The sequence below is a fragment of the Eretmochelys imbricata genome, chromosome 2, assembly GCF_965152235.1.
Source record: "Eretmochelys imbricata isolate rEreImb1 chromosome 2, rEreImb1.hap1, whole genome shotgun sequence".
Classification (NCBI taxonomy): Eukaryota; Metazoa; Chordata; order Testudines; family Cheloniidae; genus Eretmochelys; species Eretmochelys imbricata.
The window spans coordinates 229,468,440-229,494,485 of NC_135573.1; the positions used below are offsets into that span (position 1 = coordinate 229,468,440).

At 42.3% G+C, this 26,046-nt stretch overlaps 1 protein-coding gene across 1 annotated transcript in view; it reads left to right on the forward strand.

Annotated features, from left to right (window-relative positions):
• LOC144260723 (macrophage mannose receptor 1-like) overlaps positions 1 to 26,046 on the forward strand; it is an 84,042-nt gene that overhangs the window by 53,467 nt on the left and 4,529 nt on the right. Inside the window, exons 21-27 of the mRNA XM_077809435.1 lie at positions 2,761 to 2,875; positions 7,033 to 7,202; positions 9,957 to 10,059; positions 10,898 to 11,127; positions 12,069 to 12,234; positions 17,649 to 17,798; positions 21,432 to 21,548. Of these exons, the coding sequence (XP_077665561.1) occupies positions 2,761 to 2,875; positions 7,033 to 7,202; positions 9,957 to 10,059; positions 10,898 to 11,127; positions 12,069 to 12,234; positions 17,649 to 17,798; positions 21,432 to 21,548 (1,051 nt within the window). The remainder of the gene's footprint in view (positions 1 to 2,760; positions 2,876 to 7,032; positions 7,203 to 9,956; positions 10,060 to 10,897; positions 11,128 to 12,068; positions 12,235 to 17,648; positions 17,799 to 21,431; positions 21,549 to 26,046) is intronic.

The window sequence follows — 26,046 nt, forward strand, 5'->3', positions numbered from 1 at the left end:
TATTCTGGTAATTAATAAAACCATATTTAAATCCTTTAGGAAATAAATCAGGGGATATAAGCAGTGTAAGTTGCTGTAAGTCTTACGTACCTTTCACACGGGAATGATCCTGGTAGAATTTAATGTGTATATTTAACTGAATTTCCACTTTTTTCTGATTGATGCTTTTTTTGGAGATTTATTAGATAACTGAAAGTGAGTGTCAGCATCAGCCCTGAGTAGAGCATATGAAGAAGCCCATCAGAGTGTATTAGAGAAACGGTTCTGAACAGTAGATCATTTTGTTCAACAAATAACTTCTCTTCAGAATCCCTGCTCCCATTCCTCCAGGGGCTTAATTCATTCTGCAAGAGACTATGAATGTAGATGTTGTGTATGACTTTTAATACATTGGATTTTTTGTGTGTTTTTGTTTGTTCTTTTGCTAAGGTGGTGTTATATTACCTCTCCATGCTGATCCAGTGCGGCTTTACACATGTTATGCTAACCCAGTTTTCTGTGTCAGTGTTAGGACATTCAGCAGAGATAGAACTGGAATTTCAGGACCAGATTCTGATCTCAATCGCAGAGGTGTAAATCCAGTCTCAGTGGTGTTTCTTTGGATTTACACCGGTGTAACTGAAATCAGAATCTGGCCCTTAGTGTTCAGAATCGTGAATGAACGCCACGAGCATCAGGAACTTGTGAAAGCAAAGTCATTAGTAGTGTTGCCACAGCTGTATCCTAACAACTGCAAAGTCAAATCTCTCTAATAAAGATTTCATAAGCCTGATAGGAAGAATCTCCTATTCTGGTCCTAAAAGCACTACTGCATTCAAATTCATGTGGCAAGTGTCAATATACTTCCTATCCATTAAGTAAACTACCTGATAATTACTATCTCTAATTAGATGAATATATGAAGTTGGGAGCTTTCTCCAATGAGACCCAGAATCATACTTTTAATTCACACAAGTAGTCTTCACAACTTCTATAACAGTAATTTCCAAAGTGAATTCAAGACAGATTTCTTCCTTCTATCAAGTATCAAAATAGAATCTGTAGGAATACTGACAATGGAGAGCAGAGAAGTCACATGTCCAGTATTGAAATCTGTGAGGCAGCCTTGTGGCCATCAGTATCTAAATTCACCAAATTCTACATGTTGGTCATCTAATCTTTAGCCAGTACCACTTTTTGGCACAAGTCGTCTCCATATCTCAGTGCTCAGGGGAAGATAGAAGATACATATACTACCTTATTTTGGATGTCCATGTTTCAAGGATGATCCTGCTTCCCTTGCTGGAAGCATACTGGTGTAAAATCCCATTGTAACAGATCTGTGGAACTTAGTATGGTGAAGAATAGGAAAACTTATGTATGTTTACTTGAAAATGTCCATCCTGAAAATAATAAGATTCACAGATCCAGTCCACCCCGGAGACAGAGTTGGAAATTCACAAACAAAGTTTCAGGTTTGCTTCTTTAGGGAAAATTACCTCCATGTTCCACAATAGGAGAAACTATGCTTTCTCTTCCAAGTATAGTTAACACAATCAGTAACGTATGAACGCAAAATGGAATTACCCTGACCCTGGAAGTTGTATCAGTTGGATGGAACTTCAAGAAACAGACTTCGGGGGGGGGGGGAGAGAAGAAAACCTGGATTTGTGCTGGAAATGGCCCACCTTGATTATCATACACATTGTAAGGAGAGTGATCACTTTAGATAAGCTATTACCAACAGGAGAGTGGTTTTGGGGTTGCAGGGGGGGGGAGAGAAAACCTGGATTTGTGCTGGAAATGGCCCACCTTGATTATCATACACATTGTAAGGAGAGTGATCACTTTAGATAAGCTATTACCAGCAGGAGAGTGGGGCGGGGGGGGGGGGGGGAGGGAAAACCTTTTGTAATGATAAACACCCATTTTTTTCATGGTCTGTGTGTATAAAAACATCTTCTGTATTTTCCACAGTGTGCATCCGATGAAGTGAGCTGTAGCTCACGAAAGCTTATGCTCAAATAAATTGGTTAGTCTCTAAGGTGTCACAAGTACTCCTTTTCTTTTTGCGAATACAGATTAACACAGCTGTTACTCTAAAAGAAACAGACTATTTCTTTGCTGCCAGTGACTGACAGGTCTAGCTCTGTCCCCAAGTTCCAAGCAGGCTGAAGTACACATTGTAGCAGATCTGTTGACATTATTACTTGAAAAAAGAATGTTTCAGGTCAACACAGATACTTTTTCTGTTCCACAATGTACTACTAGGACTTCTTGTGCAAATTTCAGCCTCACAGACTACCAGACATTTCTTTTAAAAAATGTATTTATTTGCATTTTATCACAAAAATCACTGCTTTGTTCTGTGATTCAACCTATGCTTTGTATCGTTAAAGACACACACACAAGCTGGTTTCAATCATTGTGTAGCTCACCAAATATAGGCAGCTGGCCTATAAAAGCAGCCAGCTTCTGCTTTTTGTTTAAGCTGATTTCAAATCAAATCTGGTTAATACATTTTCTTTAACAACATACTTTTTTGGCATCCATATTTTTACTTTTCACTTTATAATCAACTGCATCACCTCAAAAACCTCATTCTAAATGGGTTTTTTTCATAAACTTTTTGTAGAACACAGTTTAGCATTCCTATGGTGATGCAAAGCTTTCACCTTCCTGCTTGAACATGGCAGTCATGTTAATTCAAAAAGAATGGCTTCCTATCTGCAGGGAGTATTGCAGCAAGTAAAATATTTACATGATTTATTCTTATTTCAGTGTTACAAAATGTTTGGCTCAAATGAAGATGAGCAGCTGTCGTGGCATGCTGCACGAACAGCTTGTATGAATTTAGGCGGAAATCTAGTTACCATCCCAAATGAACAAGTGCAAGGTACTGTACCAGATATCATTCAATTAATGTAAAGAATTATAAATGCAAGTTTAAAGTGTAAATCTTCAGCAGCAGTATATATTGTACTATTTTTTGTCGGTCACTGATTACATATAGAATTAAGAAAAATTTTAGTTACGTGAGAGAAATGTATATTTGAAAGCATATACTGTAGATATGAGTGCCGCTATATATTTTTTAGTAGTAACAAAAAGCTGCTAGGACCAAGTTACCATTCTATCTGGTTGGGGGACTGATTTGATTACTGTGTTTGAGATTTGTTATACGCAATTATTGTTATTTATCTGACAACTTTTAAAGATTGTCACCTGTAAATTTAATCAGTTGAGAATTTTCCTCCAAGTCACCCCCTCCCCTTCTGACTTTTTTGCTTCATAATGACTGTAATGTTGCTAGCTTCCCAATCCATTGTGCCAGAAAAGTAACACCGGGACTGTGTGAAGTTTCTAACAGCAAAGCATTTTTACAGCTGAAGTGACCCAAAACTGATACGAACTCTCCTGCTGCTGAGGACAAGTCCATCTCAAACTGCTTCAACTCCTAGTGTTGCTCCACTGGAAATAAGTTACTTTGCACTTCTTTTGGGGGAGCTACAGGGTGGGACAGCACATGCAGAAAACAAAAAGAAAGTGAAGCAGGAAAATGTGACACAGTCAGAGAAAGGGAAAGAGTTGTAAATGGATTAAAACACATAAGAAAATGTGAGAAATGCCCACACCAGAGGCACTAGAATCCAGGCGGTGCCTCCCTCCCTCCCCTGCCATGTGGCTCTGGGGCAAAATTGCAGAGAGCAGCCAGCCAGAGATGGGAAGCAGCTAAAGCAGGGACCTGTGGACATTGCAGTCAGAACTGCTGAATGTTCTGTGACTTTCTCTGCCCTGTGCTGATTGGCTAATTGCTCCAACCATCCCTCTCCCTCCTCACACTTCACTCCATACCTGCCCTGTCCCCCTCCCCCTCTTCCCTTCCCTTTCATTTTCATTTAGCTGCCCCCCCAACAACAACTTCCCCCCATCTTCCTGTACCATCGGATGCCTCTTGTTTTATACTTAGATTGTTTAAACTTTTTGGGAGAGGGATTGTTTTTTTGTTCTGTGTTTGTACAGCGCCTAGCACGGAGGAGTCCTGGTCCATGATGGCGGCTCCGAGGCACTACAATAATACAAATAATAAAGAACAACAACAAAGATAGGAAAAATGACTTTGAAAAACAGCTACTGCACCAAAGCAATAGATATGAAATTATGAAATTAAAAGAGCACAAATGGACAGACAGAGCCATAGTGAGAGAAGTAAATGAGGTTATATTCTGATATGTTCACAGTTATGTTACTGTAAAATCAGAGTAATTCCATTACCTTCATACTAATGTATGATTTTCCATGGTAGAGAAAATCAGACTCCCAGTGCGGAAAAAATTAGGGATCAAATATGACTGATCAAAATGTGGTTGAATTCCCTCCAAGGGAAACATTCCTATTGTGACCACATTGTACAGATTCCTGAAAGGTTGCTTATGCACAAGGGTTGAATTCTAGGTAAGAAACATACGAACAGTAGAACTGGTGGGACAAACCAATATTATTACTGGCAACAGAAGTGTGCAAGGAAGGGTTGATTTCCCATTGCACTTCCCAGCAGGACAACAGTACTAAGGTTTGGCACGCAAACCTACAGGTTTTAGTCCTGGCAGGATAAGGCACAGGTGATGTTCATATTAAGAAAATTTTGGAGGACAACCAGCTGGGAGAACAGAGAAACAAAAATGGTTATTAATTCAATGAGAAGAGTAAGCTCCTGGCTGAAACTCTACAAGCTGGTTAAGGTTAGCTTTGTGATAATCACCTGTTCCTGACCAGACAAAAGAACAGAGCTGAGGCTTGTGTACGCTACAACTTTAAGTCTGTGACAAGTTAGTGAGATGGTTGGCTCTAAATTTGGTTTATGTCTGCACAAAATATGATTGATGCTGTGTTTGTAACTTTGGCAGTCAGCCATGTTTCAGTCTTGCCAGGGGAGGATTTTGGGCCATGGTTGTCTTCCAATAACCAGAACACTATTATTTTGCTGAGTGGATGACAGCCATTTATCTGTGTAACCAGTTTGGTTGGTCCTCTTCCTTTCCAGCTCTCTGTGCAGTAGGGCAACCCAAAATACTTTGCTGATCATGCTACTCATGCCGCTGTTTGTGCATATCCCCTCTACATTCTATCACTGGCTGAGGCAGTTTGGGGTACCTACCTAGATTTTTCCAGAATGCAGAAATACAAATGTGGGTAGGCAACGTGGCAGGCGCAGATGCACGAGTGTGGTTGGCACATAGTTGTGTTTTCCACAAAAGAGCATTTACATTTAACTCAACCATATTGTAATCAGCTTAGGTGGAAGTATCAGCAACTGGTATAAAAACATGAAGGAACTTGTAATGTGAATGGGTCCCAGTGGTCCCCCAAGCAAACAAGGGGCAGGGGAGTGAGGGCAGTCAGGGCAGCATATGTTTCAAACACAAGATACTTGTTGACCCTAAAGCAAATATTTTTGATCATTTCCAGAGATGTGACTTCTAGCTTCAGTGCCAGCCGCAGCATCTCTTAAGTAAACCTTACCAACAAAGATTGATGCGCATATATCACACCTGTTCTTCATAAACTCTGCTGGCTTCCCATTTGCTTCAGAGCAGATTTCAAAGTCCTGGTCATAGGCTATAGGGCACTTGATGGAATAAGACCTAGGAACCTCAGAGGGGCAGCTTTACTAATCTGCTGTTGAGACTATTACTGTACTTGGAGAGTCAGACATACATCCAGTGGTGAGCTGGAGCCAGTTTGCTGGAACCAGTTGTTAAATTTAGAAGCCCTTTTAGAACCGGTTGTCCCACGCTAAAAGGGCTTCTAAATTTAACAACCAGCCAAAAGCGGTGCCTTAGGCACCAACTCCGTGGCTGGAGCACCCACGGGGAAAGTTTGGTGGGTGCCTCCTCCCCTGAACGCGCTGCCCTGTTCTCCTTCTCCGCCCCCCCCCAGCTTCGCGCTCAGGCCCAGGGAGGCGGAGGCGGAGCGGAGGTGAGCTGGGGGGCAGGGGGGCACAAGGAGGGCTGCCCACGCTGCAGCAGGGGGGCGCAGGGGAACTGCTCCTCGCCCCAGCTCTCCTCTGCTTCCCTGGGCCTGCTCGTGAAGCCACCGCTTGCTTCTCAGCCCTCCCAAGCTTCCTGCGCGAACAGCTGATTCGCGGGAAGCCAGGTGGGTGGGGTGGAGAAGCCAAGCGGGGCGGCACGTTCAGGGGAGGAGGCAGAGGTGGAGTGGAGGTGAGCTGGGGCTGGGCGCGGGGTGGGGCAGGGAGCTGCCTGTGGGTGCTCAGCCCCGGAGCACCTACCGAATCGGTGCCTAAGGCACCACTTTTGATGTGATCAGTGCGGGGAGCAGCTGCTACCCCGCCCTTAGGAGCCACAGGGACCTGCCAGATGCTTCCTGGGAGCTGCCCTAGGTAAGCACCACCGGGACTCCCCACCTCGCCCTCCGGCAGGTCCCTCTGGCTCTTAGGGGCGGGGTTGGCACCCACTATGGTGGCCCACGAGACACTCCTGCCCGGTTCTGGGGGCAGTCAGGGGACAGGGGAGGGGGATGGATGGGGCAGAGGTCCCGGCGGAGGTGTCAAGGAACGCGGGGGGTTGGATGGGGCAGGAGTCCCGGGGGGAGGGTGGGCCACGACCCCCTCGTGGCGTGAGGAGGGAACTGGTTATTAAGATTTTGGCAGCTCATCACTGCATACATCTGTGATAACTTGTACAAATAAAAAAATTGTACATCTGATTCCTTGCTCACCAAACTAACAACTTACCCTCCCCAAAGTGCCTTTCCAATTTTGTTCAAAATAAAAATCTTCCCATCTTGTTCTTTTTAGTTGTTTTTCTGTTTCTTTTAACTTAACGTTGAAATAATATCCATTTCTTTCACTTTCTCCACAAGACATTCATCTAAATTTGCAAACTGTCAGATTAGAAGATTTATAAGATTCAATACTACAAGAATTTTTTGGACCATGGCTGACCCAGTTCTGGCCACATCAGCAACTTCTCCGATGAGAAAAAGCTGTGTTCTACTACCCTTCATGTAAAATGTTTTTCTTCTTACTTTCAGCCTTTCTCACCTTCCATTTAAAGGATTCTGTGGTTGATGCTTGGATTGGATTAAATGATATAAACCATGAACTCAAGTACCTTTGGACAGATGGAAGTGGAGTCTACTTTACAAATTGGGGCAAAGGTTTCCCATCTGGACAAATGGCATTATATTCATATGATAGCCAGGTGAACATCAATTACAAATTGTTAAATAACTGTACCATAGTTACTGCTCAGTTTATTTCTGACATAGCGAAGACATTTACTGAGGCTAGAGCTGTGATACCGCAGAATTCAGGTCTTTCACAAGTGCAAAATGCATTTAAATCTTTGACCAAATATAGTTAGCAGAAGCCTGCTTTCAGAAGTTTATGGTGCTTGTCATAAATTTTTACACTGATGATTGGCTCAGCTTAAAAAAAACACATTATTACATCTGTACAGTAGGAATCCAAATAAAGGAGCAGCAAGTGAAGTAAGAGCAATTTATTACAGGACATCCAGTAAGAGCTGCACAAATAGGGTGTGTTGTGAAGGATTTCCAGCAGGATTAAGCTGCTGAGCTAGTTTAATAAAGGGCCTGGACTGCTATGTTGCAAGGAGGAGTCAGCCCTGGTTGAACCAAGTTTCAGGAAAGAAGAGCAGCTTTAACTTGTGCACGTCTCCATGGCACCCCTGCCTTGTGGTGTTTGCTTTGGGGATAAAAACTGAATTAGTGCATCGCTTTTATCATTCTGACAGTGGTCCTCCCTAGCTGGCATTCTCCCTTTTGGGGCTTTGGGCTCCTAAGGGAGTACAGGTTGCAGGGCCACTTGCACAACAACATCTTCTCTCTCTCCTCCAGACGGGCAGAGATGCTGCTGCTGTGGGGGAGAGGCATGTGTTACCCCAGCTTCTGTAAATAACCATTTGACTTGTCAGAAAAAATCGCTTCCTATATTTTCTCAGCATTCTAGAAAAAGACACATTCCATCCATCAAGTTCATCTCTCTGCTAATGCAAGATTATTTCATACTGTGTGGTGGAGTTACAGTAAGTCACTCCTTGGATAAGGAGTTGATCCGCCAAGGATTGCAGTAGGGGCAGGATCAGGCTTTAAAGTTGTAATGCAATTTCAATATAACCTTGATTTTGGCACCTTATGCACCTCTCCAACTTCCTGAAAACAGCACCTTGCTATCAGAAATTCTCATGTGTTATCCTGAACAGATGGAGAAGTGTTGGAGAAATTCTGAAGTTTATCAGACAAGGCATTTTTAAAATATGTCACTATGGAGGAAAAATATTTTTTCTTTTCTGAAAAGTGTACTGTTTTTATAAAGTCCTGTCCTAAGAGTGGCAAGGTCTGTAAGGTTTCATTAGTTCTAAATGAGAAATAGTTCATATGCAAAACCACGTGGTGGGGGAGTCTCAGAAGATTGTTTGCTTGGGGTAAGCATCAGAATGTGAACGTTTCTCTGACACAGCTACAGAGTACAAAAAATGCCATGCGCAACTTTTCAAAAATGTTTGCAGACGTAAAACATTTTTATGAAACACTGTGTGTTTGTTATAGGCTTACAGAAGCTCTGTGGATTTGGAAGTCAGGGGAATGGAAATGCCATCTCAAGTCAGGCATCTCACTCTCACCAGTGGACGTTCTTGAAAATCTGGGCCTAAGTTAGGGTTACCAACTTTTGAATTGCACAAAACTGAACACCCTTGCCCTGCCCGTCCCCGAGGCCCTGCCCCCCTGTCACTCCATTCCCCCCCTCGTCGCTTGCTCTCCCCCACCCTCACTCGCTTTCACTGGGCTGGGGCAGGGGGTTGGGATACAGGAGGGGGGTGAGGGCTCCGACTAGGGGTGCGGGCTCTGGGGTAGGGCCAGTAAATGAGGGGTTCAGGGTGCAGGACAGGGCTCTGGGCTGGGGCAGGGGATTGGGGTGTGGGAGGGGGTGCAGGATGCAGGGTCTGGAAGTGACTTAGGGTGTGGGAAGGGGCTTTCAGGGCTGGAGCAGGGGGTTTGGGATGCGGGCTCTGGGTGGTGCTTACCTCAGGTGGCTCCCAGGAAGCAGCGGCATAACCGTCCAGCTCCTAGGCAGAGGGCCCAGGGGGCTCTGCGCACTGTCCATGCCCACAGGCACTGCCCCCGCAGCTCCCATAAGCCATAGTTCCTGGTCAATGGGAGCTGCGGAGCTGGCGCTCAAGGTGGGGGCAGTGTATGGAGCCCCCATGGCCGCCCCTGCGCCTAGGAACCGGACATGCCAGCTGCTTCAGGGAGCTGCATGGAGCCAGGGCAGGCAGGCAGCCTGCCTTACCCCTGCTGCGCCGCCGACCGGACAGTTAGCGGCTGGTCAGCAATGCCAACCAGAGCCACCAGCATCCCTTTTTGACTGGGCATTCTGGTTGAAAACAGGAGCCTGGCAACCCTAACCTAAGTGTTTCTAGTTTGGCAGTCAATATTTTGCACAGCTGCAACTATGAATTTGAAAGAGGGAGAAAAAAATTCAGAAAAGTGCACTGCTCCTTGCCTGTCCAGAATTTCTTTGGAACAGACTGCGATACCCATGTGGAGGGATCAAGCCACTTTTTCCTTCCATGACCAACTTCACCCAAGACCTCCCTCTGAACTTTCCTGTGGCTTTGATGCCCTCCATATTATACAAAATGGGGATCGGAAGAGAATAGAATTTCTGCTCTTCCCCCTTCTCGTAGCCCCCCACAATTGTTTCACCAGATTGACCAGGGAAAAACCACAGGAAAGTTAAGAAGTAAGGGCAATACGAGGGGAACAAAAGCACATAGAAGTCACCAGCATAATGCCAGCATTACTGAATCTTAAAATGACGCAGGAATGAAATTTAAATATATTCATGTCTACAGATGTGAAAGGGGGAGGAGGTTTTCTCACTTGCTTCTGATTTATTTATTAACTGATTTGTGTATCCTTTTTCCCCCTAGGCTGACTGCGTCTTTATGAAAAATAGTCCTGTTAAGGAGGCAGGGAAATGGGTTGATGAAAGCTGTGGCAACAACAAAGGCTATGTTTGCCAAATTAACAAAGGTGCATTTTTCAGAAATCTCGTGCAACATTTTTTGATTTGCTTGAGGACTAAATGCTGGATTTCCACTTGCATTATGTCACCACTATCCTTCACTTCGGTGGCTACGGTTAGAAAAAAGTACTGTTTAAAAATATGAGCATCAAAATCTTGGTCTACACACTAAACCAGCTTTTAAAGGCTTTTCTGCATAGAGAAGTTCAACTCTGATCTGTTCAAAAAGCCAATTTAATTAAACCAGTGCAGACCCCTGTATATGATCACTGCCTATATCCACCCATAAATTTACCAACACCAGGTAAACCAATATAAGCCAGATGTAAATTGATTTAAAAGTGTTCACATACAAGGTTGCACCAGGTTAGCTAAATCAGTTTAAAATCACATCTTTTATTAAACCGAAAACTTGCGGAACTTTATGTGTATACCAAACCTAGACCAATGTAAATTAAACTGATGCAACTCCTGTGTGGACAAGCTCTTACTCCCTGGATATAGTCAGGGTCATAGTTTCCTTAGCCTTTTGTTACTTCACTTCAGCTCTGCTGAACTAGCACAGTAGCGAGCGCATAATTTGGATTCTATGCTAGCCGTTGTGCCATCATCAACGTTGTTAGATGCTGTCAAGGACAGTGTAATCTCTGCCCTCATTTTACACCTGTGAATCCTCACTTTCTTTGGTGGGTTTGCAGAGCTTTAACCAAGACCAGAAGTCAGGAGATAGAGGGGTCTCTTTTATCCATGCCTTGCAATCACATGCAGATCCAGCCACAACGTGGCCCTAACTAATTTTTAAAAACCCCAACGACTTTACGTTCCCTTTTTTTCTTCTCCCTATAGACTCCAAGTTGTACCATTCATCAACAGCAGTCCCCACAAACTTTATCCGTTATGGTAACAGTAGTTATTTGTTCGTCCATTCCAAAATGAAATGGGAAGATGCAAGGAGAAAATGCATACATGAGTCCTCTGACCTTGCCAGCATCTTAGATCCCTACAGCCACTCATTCCTATGGCTACGAATGTTAAAGTATGGGGAGCCTGTATGGATTGGTCTGAACAGCAATCTGGTAAGAACATCTTGCTACTTTTTGTGATAATACAACTCTCACATTCCTTATCTTAATTCATTTTTGATCTCATTAGATTACATAACTGCCCTACTTGTATATAGTATCATTGTTTAAAGGCAGGGAATGTGCTTAACCTTTAATCATTTAATAATTAATCAGTATTAATCAGGTTAAATCACACATTCTCTGGTCTTATTCTTTTTGGCATTATGCTCTATGTTTTTACAGGCAAGTTTTTTCTTCAGGTCATCTCACTATGGCTTTCTTCATATGAACACACTGTCATGATTCCCTTGGAAAAATATCCTAACTTCTTTAGGTGTGCGGTGAAAATGATTTATTTTTATCCAAATAAAATAACCCCTGAATTTATTTTAAACTAACACTATTATTAATATCAGAACTTCTGTGCGGCTGAGATGCTGAACAGCTGGTGAGCTATCCAATTTAATTTATATATATTGTGTTCCTCATTCTGGTATCTGGGGCCTTTACCAAGATTAAAATGAATGACTTTTGCAAACGGTTGGCACAGTCCCTAATTCTGCTTTCTGCACCCATTGACCGCACAAATTAAAGAAACACCAGCGTGAACAATGTCATGTACAACTTCTTCAAAACAAAACTTGGTCACGAGCTAACTGGAGGATGGAGTGATGGTGGATTAATTTGCGAACTTCATATGCCACAGCATAATAAAAAATTTGAGCCATCTACTTTTGTTCTATACTATTGAATGACAACCTCTGACAAAGGACGATGGACAGACTGTAAATATCTATCCACTGGCAAGGGACTGAGTCTTGGTATTTTTCTGTTTCATATCATGCCAGAGATGAGAAAGGTTAGGACAGTGAAAGAATTATTCTCACAAAACTGACTGCAAAGCAATTATGGATATCTGATTCATTGTTTCTATTAATTTATTTTGCTTTTAGACTCATGGACATTATGAATGGATTGATAACTGGAGGTTGAAGTATACTAAGTGGGCCAAAGGAGAGCCGAAACAGAAAATAGGCTGTGTTTATTTGGACCTTGAAGGAACCTGGAAGACAGCATCCTGTGATGAAAACTACTACTCTATCTGTAAATGGTCAGATGGTAAGCAATTGAATGTAACAATGGTAATAATGATGATTACTTATTTATATTGCATTGTGCTAGAGACTGTACAGATATATAGTAAATGACTGTTCCCTTTGATATTCAGTAACTAACAAATAACTGGAGAAAGTCGAGTCAAAGGGACTGAGTTTTGGAACTGAGTTGGGGGAAAATGGTGAGTGGGCACCAGGCCAGCGGGAATGGAAGCCAGTGGTGATTCCTATTTGCTTAGCTACTAAAAAAAGTTCACTGAGAACAATCATAGCTCATAAATCCAAACCCATCAACCGAGTTCATTAGTGTAAAACCAAAGTAGTTAGTAAAGCAGTACATTATTCTGCGTGTCCAGCTGTGTGCATAGGGATTGCCTTGTAAAACAGGGAAAACTAATAGGAAGTAATTCCTTTCAAATAGTGAATGTCAAGTTGCTGACGACCACAGTAAATTGTATGCTGCTTGAGTTAGAGACCATCTCTTCTTGGTCTTACAGCACACTGAGGGTATTGTGAATGTTTAACAGACAGTAGCATAGAACGGTAGAAGAACGCATTGCAGAGGCAGCACAGAGACAGCCTGAAATATTAGCAGTGGCAGAAGCAATACAGAAAAGGAGTACTTGTCACACCTTAGAGACTAACCAATTTATTTGAGCATAAGCTTTTGTGAGCTACAGCTCACTTCATCAGATGCATACTGTGGAAAATACAGAAGATGTTCTTATACATACCAACCATGAAAAAATGGGTGTTTACCACTACAAAAAGGTTTTCTCTCCCCTCACCCCATTCTCCTGCTGGTAATAGCTTATCTAAAGTGATCACTCTCCTTACAATGTGTATGATAATCAAGGAGGGCCATTTCCAGTACAAATCCAGAGTTTAAAAAGAATGTCTGAGGAAGGGGTGGGGGGTTGTAGGAAAAAACAAGGGGAAATAGGTTACCTTGCATAATGACTTAGCCACTCCCAGTCTCTGTTCAAGCCTAAGTTAATTGTATCCAATTATAACATTCATAAACCAGTCGGAGAACACTTCAATCTCTCTGGTCACGCGATTACAGACATGAAAGTTGCAATATTACATCAGAAAAACTTCAAAACCAGACTCCAGCGAGAGACTGTTGAATTGGAATTCATTTGCAAATTGGATACAATTAACTTAGGCTTGAATAGAGACTGGGAGTGGCTAAGTCATTATGCAAGGTAATCTATTTCCCCGATGAGCTGTAGCTCATGAAAGCTTATACTCAAATAAATTGGTTAGTCTCTAAGGTGCCACAAGTACTCCTTTTCTATTTCCCCTTGTTTTTTCCTACAACCCCCCCCTCCCAGACGTTCTTGTTAAACCCTGGATTTGTGCTGGAAATGGCCCACCTTGATTATCATACACATTGTAAGGAGAGTGATTACTTTAGATAAGCTATTACCAGCAGGAGAGTGGGGTGGGGGGAGAGAACCTTTTGTAGTGATAATCACCCATTTTTTCATGGTTTGTGTGTATAAAAACATCTTCTGTACTTTCCACAGTATGCATCCGATGAAGTGAGCTGTAGCTCACGAGAGCTTATGCTCAAATAAATTGGTTAGTCTCTAAGGTGCCACAAGTACTCCTTTTCTTTTTGCGAATACAGACTAACACGGCTGTTACTCAGAAGCAATACAGAAACTGAAAGAAGTTTGAACACAAAAGCACAGGCTTTCTACCTCTTGAGTTATACAGGTATCTTCATTAGCTGTCAACTGTATTAGCATGTGTTAGACTAGCCACTGACTAGAAAATGAGAGAAACGTTTGAATAAGTCAGATGTGTCCAACAGAGGGCAGTGGTGTACACAAACTACATGTAAAAATTAGGGCTCTCGATTAATCGGAGTTAACTCACGCAGTTACCTCAAAAAATGAATTGTGATTAAAAAAATTAATCGCAGATTTAATCACACTGTTAATAGAATACCAATTGAAATGTATTAAATATTTTGGATGTTTTTCTACTTTTTTATATATATTGTATTCTGTGTTGTAATTGAAATCAAAGTGTATATTATTTTTATTACAAATATTTGCACTGTAAAATGATAAAATAAATGGTATTTTTCAGTTCACCTCATACAGGTACTGTAGTACAATTTCTTTGTCGTGAAAGTGCAGCTTACAAATATAGATTTTTTTTTTGTACATAACTGCACTCAAAACAAAACAGTGTAAAACTTCAGAGCCTACAAGTCCAGTCAGTCCTACTTCTTGTTCAGCCAATCATTAAGACAAACAAGTTTGTTTACATTTAGAGGAGATAATGCTGCCCTCTTCTTATTTACAATGTCACCAGAAAGTGAGAACAGGCATTTGTATGGCAATTTTGTCGCTGGCATTGCAAGGTATTTATGTGCCAGATATGCTAAACATTTGTATACCCCTTCATGCTTCGGCTACCATTCCAGAGGACATGGTTTCATCCTGATGATGCTTGTTAAAAGAATAATGCACTAATTAAATTTGTGACTGAACTCCTTGGAGGAGAATTGTATGTCCCCTGCTCTGTTTTACCCACACTGGGATATATTTCATGTTATACCAGTCTCGGATAATGAGTCTGCACATGTGGTTCATTTTAAAAACACATTCTCTTCAGATTTCACAAAACGCAAGGAAGGTACCGATGTGAGATTTCTAAGGATAACTACAGCAGAGGTTCTCAACTTTTTCTTTCTGAGCCCCCCACAACATGTTATAAAAACTCCATGGCCCACCTGTGCCACAATAACTGATTTTCTGTATATAAAAGCCAGGGCCGGCATTAGGGGGTAGCAAGCAGAGCAATTGCCTGGGGCCCCATGCGTCAGGGCCCCCCACAAAGCTACATTGCTCAGGCTTCAGCTTCAGCTCCAGGTGGCGGGACTCAGGGACCTGGGCTTCAGCCCCATGTGGTGGGGCTTCGGCTTTCTGCCCTGGGCCCCAGAGAGTCTAATGCTGGCCCTGCTCGAGGCCACCTAAGGGGCCCTGGACCCCTTGATTGAGAACCAATGAGCTACAGCATTCGACCCAAGGTTTAAGAATCTGAAGTGCTTTCCAAAATGGGAGAGGGACGAGGTGTGGAGCATGCTTTCAGAAGTCTTAAAGAGCAACACTCTAATGCGGAAACTACAGAACCCGAACCACCAAAAAAGAAAATCAACCTTCTGCTGGTGGCATCTGACTCATATAATGAAAATGAATGTGAGTTGGTCCGTCCTGCTTTGGACTGTTATCAAGCAGAACCCATCATCAGCATGGCCGCATGTCCCCTGGAATGGTGATTGAAGCATGAATGGACAAATGAATCTTTCGTGCATCTGGCACGTAAATATCTTGCAATGCCGGCTACAACAGTGCCATGAGAATGCCTGTTCTCATTTATCTCCTGCAAATGTAAAAAAACTTGTTTGTTTGAGCGATTAGCTGAACAAGATGTAGGACTGAGTGGATTTTCAGGCTCTAAAATTTTACTTTGTTTTATTTTTGAATGCAGCTTTTTTGTCCATATTTTGACATTTGTAAGTTCAACTTTCATGATAAAGAGATTGCACTGCAGTACTGGTATTAGGTGAATTGAAAAATACTATTTCTTTTGGGTTTTTTACAGTGGAAATACTTGTAATCAAAACTAAATATAAAGTGAGCATTGTACACTATGTTGTAATTGAAATCAATGTATTCGAAAATGTAGAAAACATCCAAAAATATTTAAATACATGGTATTCTATTATTGTTTAACAGTGCGATTAATCGCGATTAATTTTTTAATCGCTTGACGGCCCTAGTAAAAATAGAACTCTAGTTAAGAGAATTATTCACAAGATGTACAGAACACTAGATAAAAGCAAGAAAAAAGAGCTTGATAGTTTAGCAAGACACAAGACAGAAGCTGAATGTTAAGTCTCTTCCAGTGCTTACTTGAGGGAAGGAGCTTTGGTTCATTACTGAAAGTCTGGTTAGTATAAAACACACAGTAACATCATCTGCTGGAGTCTGGGACTTATTAATTTTTGAGTTATCTGAAGAAAAATAACTGTTTTTCCTGTAAAATAATCTTCTGTTTCCTCAGATCTTGTGGGCAAAAGAGTGTAGGCATTTAATATTGAAGTCATTTGACTTATTTTCAGTGTTCTAGAGTAGTGCATTTTAAATATGGAATAATTGAATGCTCATTAAACAAGTTGAAGATCATCTTCCTTTGGCTAGATTAAGAACAACTAGTGTATTTTTAAATAGTTACGTTTTAATTGTGCAGTGTTGTTGTAGCCATGTCAGTCCCAGGATATTAGCGAGAAAAGGTGGGTGAGGTAGTATTTTATTGGACCAACTTCTGTTGGTCTCAAAAGCTTATTTCTCTCACCAACAGAAGTTGGTCCAATAAAAGCTATTGCCTCACCCACCTGGTCTCTCTAATGTTTTAATTAGTTATTTTTTAATGGAAGTGACAAGCTAAACCCATCTGCAATACATCCCCCATTAAAGGTGAACAAAAACATTTTATTTAAAAAGATTCTAAAATCTATTCACAACCCTGTTCATCATCACAATGCAAAAGCATTATACTTTTAAACAAAATATTTGAAAATCCCCTTCCATTTTATTTACCTGCCAAACCTGGAAGGATTTTGTGTTTTCATCTTCGTAAATTAATAGCATTACAACTGCCTGAAAAGATCATTTTCTCTCATGGCTCGATGATGATTGAAATGATAATAGCTATTGCCAGGGAAAACAGGAAAATCCTGAATTCACATCTAAGTAGATGAGTAAAATAAGAACAGATTTTCTTGATCCAGAATACTTGGTTTTAAAATATAAATGCATTCCTGATATTTAGGCTACATAATATATATTCTCCTACTTGTGTGAGATTTTAAACATTTTCTATTTACTGCAGTTTTTAAGTTAATCATTTTGGCCCTGTACTGTGCTGTTTTCATCTGCTCCTGAAACTTAGCCACTGATGTCAAATGAGCTGCTCTCTTGGTTCAAGAGTAGTATTGGTTTATGGCCTGATCTTACCAAATTTAGGCTCTAATTCAGCAAAGCACTTAACATGGGACTTAAACATGTTCTTAAGCCTGTTTAAGTGTTTGCTCAATAGGGATGGACTTATGAATGTGCCTAAAGATAAGCATGTGCTTAAGGGCTTTGCTGAATTAGGTGCTTAGATCATAAAATGCAACTGTAACACTAGTCATTCACCAGTCTGAGATTTTTCCACTATGGTATAATAACAAGGAATACAGATTTTCAAAGATTATGTTATGATTAAACAGCTGTTATGAGAGTTTCCAGGTGTCAAATTAGTATGTGCTAGTCATGGTAAAAGTGTGTGTGAGAGAAACCTGTTCATTAAAATGTTTTATTAATAACAAACTATGTCCCTTTTTTTAAACAGTTAAAGCCCCCACGGATCCTCCCCAGCTCCCCGGAAAGTGCCCGGAGACAGAACACAGATCATGGATCCCTTTCCGTGGTCACTGCTACTTCATTGAGTCTTCATCTACGAGAAACTGGGCCCAGGCCTCCTTAGAATGTCTTCGATTAGGTGAGTGTCCTTTCAAATTAGAGGTAAAATGCACACAAATCACACATCTATTTTTTTTAATACAGCACTATGAATGAATGTATCAGTGGCTATGAAAGTGCTAAGTATTAGCATAATTTAAAGACAAATTCCTTGTCTGCATTAATAATAAAATCTTTGTTTTTTTCAAATCTCATTTTACATCATTTATACTGTGGGCCTGATTTGCCACTAAAATACGTCAGTTATATGCCAATTGAATGAATAGAATTACAGAATCCTGACTGGGATAATGCACTGGGAAATTGAGACTCTTGTTTACCTTTTGTAATTTAGTTGTCTGGGGAAGTGAATCTTTATGTACAGTCAGTTTCAATGTCTGATTCTCATGTACTAGTTAAAACAGCTGTTGTATTTAAATTTCTAAAATTAAATTAATTCTTTGTTTTTGTTTTGTGGGTTTTTTAATCCTAGCATCCTGCTTATATCATGATTTGTACAATTTTTTTTATTAAAACAAGTTTTTGCCAAAAACTACTTCCTAGTGTCCCTTCGAAAACAGAAATACCCCCCAAATGCACAACTCTGGTTGTAGCATCTTTTTAGGGTTATGACAGGTGTCACCAGGCGGCCTACTTACACACAGTCTTCCAAGTTCTTTTTCTTAACATGAGAGCAAATGTTAAATCTTGGGACAGAATACTGTATGTTGTTAGTTTGGTTATGCACTGTGACAAAGTTCCTCCTCTGCCTTGGTGGGTGCTGCACTTTCTGGCGGATTTGCTCGCCTCAGAGGTTCATGGCAGTCCTCAGTTTGGCTCCTTTTGTTAGTAGCACAAACCTGCTGTTTGCTCTGCTAACCTCATCACTGGCCAGCATGGGGAAAAGGAGGAGAACAATCCCCGCAGTCTCTGCTGACCCACCTAGTGGGTCGGGGACAGGCCAGAGACCTTCCCCTCTGGTGGACCCACAGTCCAGGTCAACTCCTCTTATATCAGATAGGGAGTTGGAGGGTGGGGCGAATCCGGGCCTGCCCTCTACTCCAGGTTCCATCCCAGGGCCCAGTGGACTGCAGCTGTCTACAAGTGTCTCCAGTAACAGCTGCGTGACAGCTACAACTCCCTGTGCTACTTCCCCATGGCCTCATCCCAACATCTTCTTTATCCTCACCACAGGACCTTCCTCCTGATGTCTGATAATGCTTGTACTTCTCATTCCTCCAGCAGTGCGCCTACTCGCTCTCTCTCAGCTTCTTGCGAGTCTCTTGCTCCCAGCTCCTCGCATGCACCTCACTAATTGAAGTGAGCTCCTTTTCAAAACCAGGTGCCCTGTTTAGCCTGCCTGTCCTAATTGATTCTGGTAGCTTCTTAATTGGTTCCAAGTGTCCTAATTAGCCTGCCTTAATTGGTTCCAGCAACTTCCTGATTGTTTTGGAACAGCCCATTCTCTTACTCAGGGGAAAGGGCCGTGCTTAATCTGGGGCTAATATATCTATCTTCTATCACTCTCCTGTAGCCATCTGGTCTGACCCTGTCACAGCACATTTCTGTCTAGAAGGAGCTGTGCAGACAGCAGGAAAATTTGTTCTCTGTCTTGGTCTCTGACTGGAGTCAGTTCTTGATGCAGAGTTGCTACTTGGGAACTAGGCATTGGTATTGGGCTGAAATTCCTGAAAGAAGGGATTTCCTGTCTGTTGTTTGTCCATCTATGTTCAAGAACTGGTCTATGTATAAATCAAACAATTACACAAAGTTCCTCCTCTGCCTTGGTGGGTGCTGCACTTTCTGGCGGATCTGCTCACCTCAGAGGTTCATGGCAGTCCTCAGTTTGGCTCCTTTTGTTAGTAGCACAAACCTGCTGTTTGCTCTGCTAACCTCATCACTGGCCAGCATGGGGAAAAGGAGGAGAACAATCCCCGCAGTCTCTGCTGACCCACCTAATGGGTCAGGGGACAGACTCCACATCACTGATTTCCCCCCTCCCCTCTTCTGGGAAGCCAACCTGCAAGGCTACAGACACTTGCTGCTGCTTGGTAGAGTGCTGTCAAAAGTACAAAAATGTATAGCCCCAAAATGATATAGATTTAATCATTTGTGTGATACACCTAAACTTTTCAAAGTCCGTTTCCTTTTCTGCATTTGTGAAAGTGTTTCCTGAGACTGCCTATAATAATGACTGCAGTATAGAAGACTAAAGATTCATGTGTTTTTATATTTGGGATAAAAAATTCACACTGTCACGCCTCACCCACTGGGCTTCCTATATTTATAATCACTCACCGCCCAATTGGTATCCTGTTAATTCCCCACAAATAGTGGGATTTGTCCTCAATTATAATTGCACCTATGTGAGGGCAGAATTGGGCCCTAAATAAGTAGTAGTACTAAGTGCCTTTATTTTCTGTGATTATATATTACTTCACCTTATTTCTACAATTATATTTTACCTGAGATAAACTTCTCCAAGAATGAGAGCGAAATCAAAAATAGTTAATTGGGGCACCGTCACATCATGTCACATACTATCCACAGCCATTACTACACAGGTGATTCCTTGGTCCCAGCCACAAACTAAAAGAGAAAATGCACTTTATCAACCTTTAAAACATGCCAATCCTTACATCATTATGCTGCTGATTATCTTCCCTGGAATACTGTTGAACACAATGCCAGAATTCCTTGGCCGTGTCAGTACAACATGGAGAGTTAAAAGCTGTAGTATAATGACTAGAGTTACAGGTAGATAATTAACAGGATACTAATTGGGTAGCGAGTGGCCAAAGATGTGGAGCACAGAGGAGTGGGGAGGAACAATGCTGTATCCCCAAATATAAAGATATATGAATTTAAGAAAGGCTGTGACACAGATGAGTTATATAGAGGTTCAGAAAACAATAAAATTATAAATGTGCTAGTTGTATCATATACGGGATGAAGTGTGTATTGTTTTGAGGCTACAGAATTGATATGCATATTCTAATATTTGACTGCAAAAATGATAAACTTCATAAATCTCATGGGCAAAATTAATCCAAACAATGTCACAAAATTTATCCAGGCAATGTCAGTCTCACAACCTAGTGCAAACTTTACTGGGAATTTCTAGTCAAATCGTTTTTGTGAACTCACAGCACAAGTTTTTCCAGATACTAGAAAATGGTGCAGGTTTTTAATCTATTTTAAAACCATGTATCTAACACCAGAAAAGAAACGCTAAGAATTACTGAGCAGCCCTTCTATTGCCAGCTGCTATGAGTTTGAGACATATGTACGTAGCAATGCATGTATTCCAAAATCTTCAGATTTTGGCAATCTTAATCCTTCTATTATTGGCTTTCTACTCTTTTGTGTCTGTGCTGCAGTGCTTTTCTTTTACTGTCCCTAATTTCCAGTGCAAGGCCAAAGGAATATTCATTCTAAATCCACGCCACAGATGATTCATGTGCACTTACAAATTTCATATAATCTGTAGAAACAACCAGGATCTTTTAAAAAATAAATATTTTATACTCTCACAGGTGTAATGAGACTGAGAGGATAGTTGATTTAAAACTGTCACAACACTTGAAAAGACCAGAAAAGGCACTCTCAACAGGGGGAAATGTATTTCATTGTAAACTCATCTCCATAATGATTGTTTCCTGGTGTTTTGTAGGTGCCTCTTTGGTTTCAGTAGAAGATTTGGCTGAAGCCAACTTTCTGGCACACAACATAGAGCCACTTGAAGAAAAATCATCAACTTTTTGGACAGGAATGTACAGAAATGTGGATGGTAATTTTTTTTCCTGTAATACGTATTTCCAAATGAATATTTGTCATAAAGATACACTAAGTGTCAAATATTTCACATTACACTTTGGTGTAAGACATAAACAGATAAAGCAGGAAAGAAGATATTTTATATATTTTACCTACTGTTGTAGGAATGAAGATCATAGGTATGACGAGTCGCTTGATTGTAATAAAGTGGTTTGGAGGGCAAAGTCACTGTAACTGGTAAGCTATAAATGAAGAAATAAGTATCAAGAGTCCTTTCTCGAACAAGGGGTCAGGGTGGGGGAGGCTCTAGACAGAACCAGGAACTGACAGAGTGAACATAGGGCTCTTTGGACTGTGTGAGAGTTGAGCACTGGTGCAAGTAGGTTGCCTTAGTTGTTCAACTAATATAAAAATAATCCATGAATGTACGGCTAAATGTTGGCCTCTTACTTTATCTTTAAATTAAAAGGTAGATCAATCTAATCCCCACACAGAGTCAAAACTCCAGTTTAACTATGGCAGTCGAAGACCAGAAGCAGATCCATCAGGACGGCTCCTACCTTTTTTACTCCAGAAATTCTAAAACATGATTCTTGTGGCCAACTGGGGTGACGATGCATCTGGTTCAAGCAGCTCGTGACCCTCGGAGCACAAATGCAGCATCTTGGGGCTAGAGTTACTGAATCGGAGGAGCATTAAGAGATTAAATTATTTATAGAGATAACAGGCTTACCTACAACTGGCTGTCTTGATCTTCCATTTGAGGGAGTTGGTCTCATGATAGGTGGAAACCAACCTCACTGGAGCAACAAACTCTTTTTCTTGTGACCTATTTTCCAAAGAAGCTATAGGAGGTCTATCATAGAATCATAGAATATCAGGGTTGGAAGGGACCTCAGGAGGTCATCTAGTCCAACGCCCTGCTCAAAGCAGGACCAATCCCCAATTAAATCATCCCAGCCAGGGCTTTGTCAAGCCTGACCTTAAAAACTTCTAAGGAAGGAGATTCTACCACCTCCCTAGGTAACGCATTCCAGTGTTTCACCACCCTCCTAGTGAAAAAGTTTTTCCTAATATCCAACCTAAACCTCCCCCACTGCAACTTGAGACCATTACTCCTTGTCCTGTCCTCTTCTACCACTGAGAATAGTCTAGAACCATCCTCTCTGGAACCACCTCTCAGGTAGTTGAAAGCAGCTATCAAATCCCCCCTCGTTCTTCTCTTCTGCAGACTAAACAATCCCAGTTCCCTCAGCCTCTCCTCATAACTCATGTGTTCCAGACCCCTAATCATTTTTGTTGCCCTTTGCTGGACTCTCTCCAATTTATCCACATCCTTCTTGTGGTGTGGGGCCCAAAACTGGATACAATACTCCAGATGAGGCCTCACCAATGTCGAATAGAGGGGGACGATCACGTCCCTCAATCTGCTGGCTGTGCCCCTACTTATACATCCCAAAATGCCATTGGCCTTCTTGGCAACAAGGGCACACTGCTGACTCATATCCAGCTTCTCGTCCACTGTCACCCCTAGGTCCTTTTCTGCAGAACTGCTGCCTAGCCATTCGGTCCCTAGTCTGTAGCTGTGCATTGGGTTCCTCCGTCCTAAGTGCAGGACCCTGCACTTATCCTTATTGAACCTCATCAGATTTCTTTTGGCCCAATCCTCCAATTTGTCTAGGTCCCTCTGTATCCTATCCCTGCCCTCCAGCATATCTACCACTCCTCCCAGGTTAGTATCATCCGCAAATTTGCTGAGAGTGCAATCCACACCATCCTCCAGATCACTTATGAAGATATTGAACAAAACCGGCCCCAGGACCGACCCCTGGGGCACTCCACTTGACACCGGCTGCCAACTAGACATGGAGCCATTGATCACTACCCGTTGAGCCCGACAATCTAGCCAACTTTCTACCCACCTTATAGTGCATTCATCTAGCCCACACTTCTTTAACTTGCTGACAAGAATACTGTGGGAGACCATGTCAAAAGCTTTGCTAAAGTCAAGAAACAATACATCCACTGCTTTCCCTTCATCCACAGAACCAGTAATCTCATCATAGAAGGCGATTAGATTAGTCAGGCATGACCTTCCCTTGGTGAATCCATGCTGACTGTTCCTGATCACTTTCCTCTCATGTAAGTGCTTCAGGATTGATTCTTTGAGGACCTGCTCCATGATTTTTCTGGGGACTGAGGTGAGGCTGACTGGCCTGTAGTTCCCAGGATCATCCTCCTTCCCTTTTTTAAAGATTGGCACTACATTAGCCTTTTTCCAGTCATCTGGGACTTCCCCCATTCGCCACGAGTTTTCAAAGATAATGGCCAATGGCTCTGCAATCACAGCCGCCAATTCCTTTAGCACTCTAGGATGCAACTCGTCCGGCCCCATGGACTTGTGCACATCCAGCTTTTCTAAATAGTCCCTAACCACCTCTTTCTCCACAGAGGGCTGGACATCTATTCCCCATGTTGTGATGCCCAGCGCAGCAGTCTGGGAGCTGACCTTGTTCGTGAAGACAGAGGCAAAAAAAGCATTGAGTACATTAGCTTTTTCCACATCCTCCCTCACTAGGTTGCCTCCCTCATTCATTAAGGGGACCACACTTTCCTTGGCTTTCTTCTTGTTGCCAACATACCTGAAGAAATCCTTCTTGTTACTCTTGACATCACTCGCTAGCTGCAGCTCCAGGTGCGATTTGGCCCTCCTGATTTCATTCCTACATGCCCAAGCAATATTTTTATACTCTTCCCTGGTCATATGTCCAACCTTCCACTTCTTGTAAGCTTCTTCTTTATGTTTAAGATCCGCTAGGATTTCACCGTTAAGCCAAGCTGGTCGCCTGCCATATTTACTATTCTTTCGACACATCAGGATGGTTTGTCCCTGTAACCTCAACAGGGATTCCTTGAAATACAGCCAGCTCTCCTGGACTCCTTTCCCCTTCATGTTAGTCCCCCAGGGGATCCTACCCATCTGTTCCCTGAGGGAGTCGAAGTCTTCTTTCCTGAAGTCCAGGGTCCGTATCCTGGTGCTTACCTTTCTTCCCTGTGTCAGGATCCTGAACTCAACCAACTCACGGTCACTGCCTCCCAGATTCCCATCCACTTTTGCCTCCCCCACTAATTCTTCCCGGTTTGTGAGCATCAGGTCAAGAAAAGCTCCCCCCCCTAGTTGGCTCCTCTACCACTTGCACCAGGAAATTGTCCCCTACGCTTTCCAAAAACTTCCTGGATTGTCTATGCACCGCTGTATTGCTCTCCCAGCAGATATCAGGAAAATTAAAGTCACCCATGAGAACCAGGGCGTGCGATCTAGTAGCTTCTGCGAGCTGCCGGAAGAAAGCCTCATCCACCTCATCCCCCTGGTCCGGTGGTCTATAGCAGACTCCCACCACTACATCACTCTTGTTGCTCACACTTCTAAACTTAATCCAGAGACACTCAGGTTTTTCTGCAGTTTCGTACCGGAGCTCTGAGCAGTCATACTGCTCCCTTACATACAGTGCTACTCCCCCACCTTTTCTGCCCTGCCTGTCCTTCCTGAACAGTTTATAACCATCCATGACAGTACTCCAGTCATGTGAGTTATCCCACCAAGTCTCTGTTATTCCAATCACGTCATAATTCCTTGACATCACCAGGACCTCCAGTTCTCCCTGCTTGTTTCCAAGGCTTTGTGCATTCGTATATAAGCACTTGAGATAACCTGCTGATCGCCCCTCATTCTCAGTATGAGGCAGGAGCCCTCCCCTCACAGACATTCCTGTCTGTGCTTCCTCCCGGTATCCTGCTTTCCCACTTACCTCAGGGCTTTGGTCTCCTTCCCCCGGTGAACCTAGTTTAACCTATCATTCCTTAGATGCTAAAGAGATTACCCCTGGAAGGCAGAAGGGGTTACAATCATTAGACATGGCTGCAGTGGCTGAATCTTCTCTCATTAGAAACATTGATACTCTAGCTGAGTATGTGAGGATTGTCTGGGTATTTGCCTAACAGACTCAAAGATGGCGAATTTCAGGAGGCATCTAGACAGACCCTCTTCTGACTGCTACATTGGACCCCATAGTCACGGTAGACATTGGTACCAGTGATCAAGAGCAGTGGATACTACAAATCCTGGAAGCTAAATTTAGAGGACTAGGAAAAGGCCTAAGTAGAGGACCTTTGAGGGACTTTCTCTGAAATACTTGCAGTTCCGTGTGCAGGGCCAGCTTGATAGGAGAAATGTTAGAGTCTCACTGTCTCCCTGTGCAGGTGAGGAGATGTTTAAACGTATTAGACACTGGAGAACACTCTGAGGAAGGGAAAGCCTATATAGAATGGATAGGATCCACCTGCCGCAAAGGAGAATACTGGACTGCTGGCGCAGAAAACGGATGAGGTTTTGGGGGGATTATTTTAAGAGGGAAGTAGGGGGCATCTGAAATCTGAGGAGCACTCAACTCAGACAAAGATATCTTCTAGGGATGTCTGTAACTGAAAAGCATTTCTTTATCCAGCAAAGG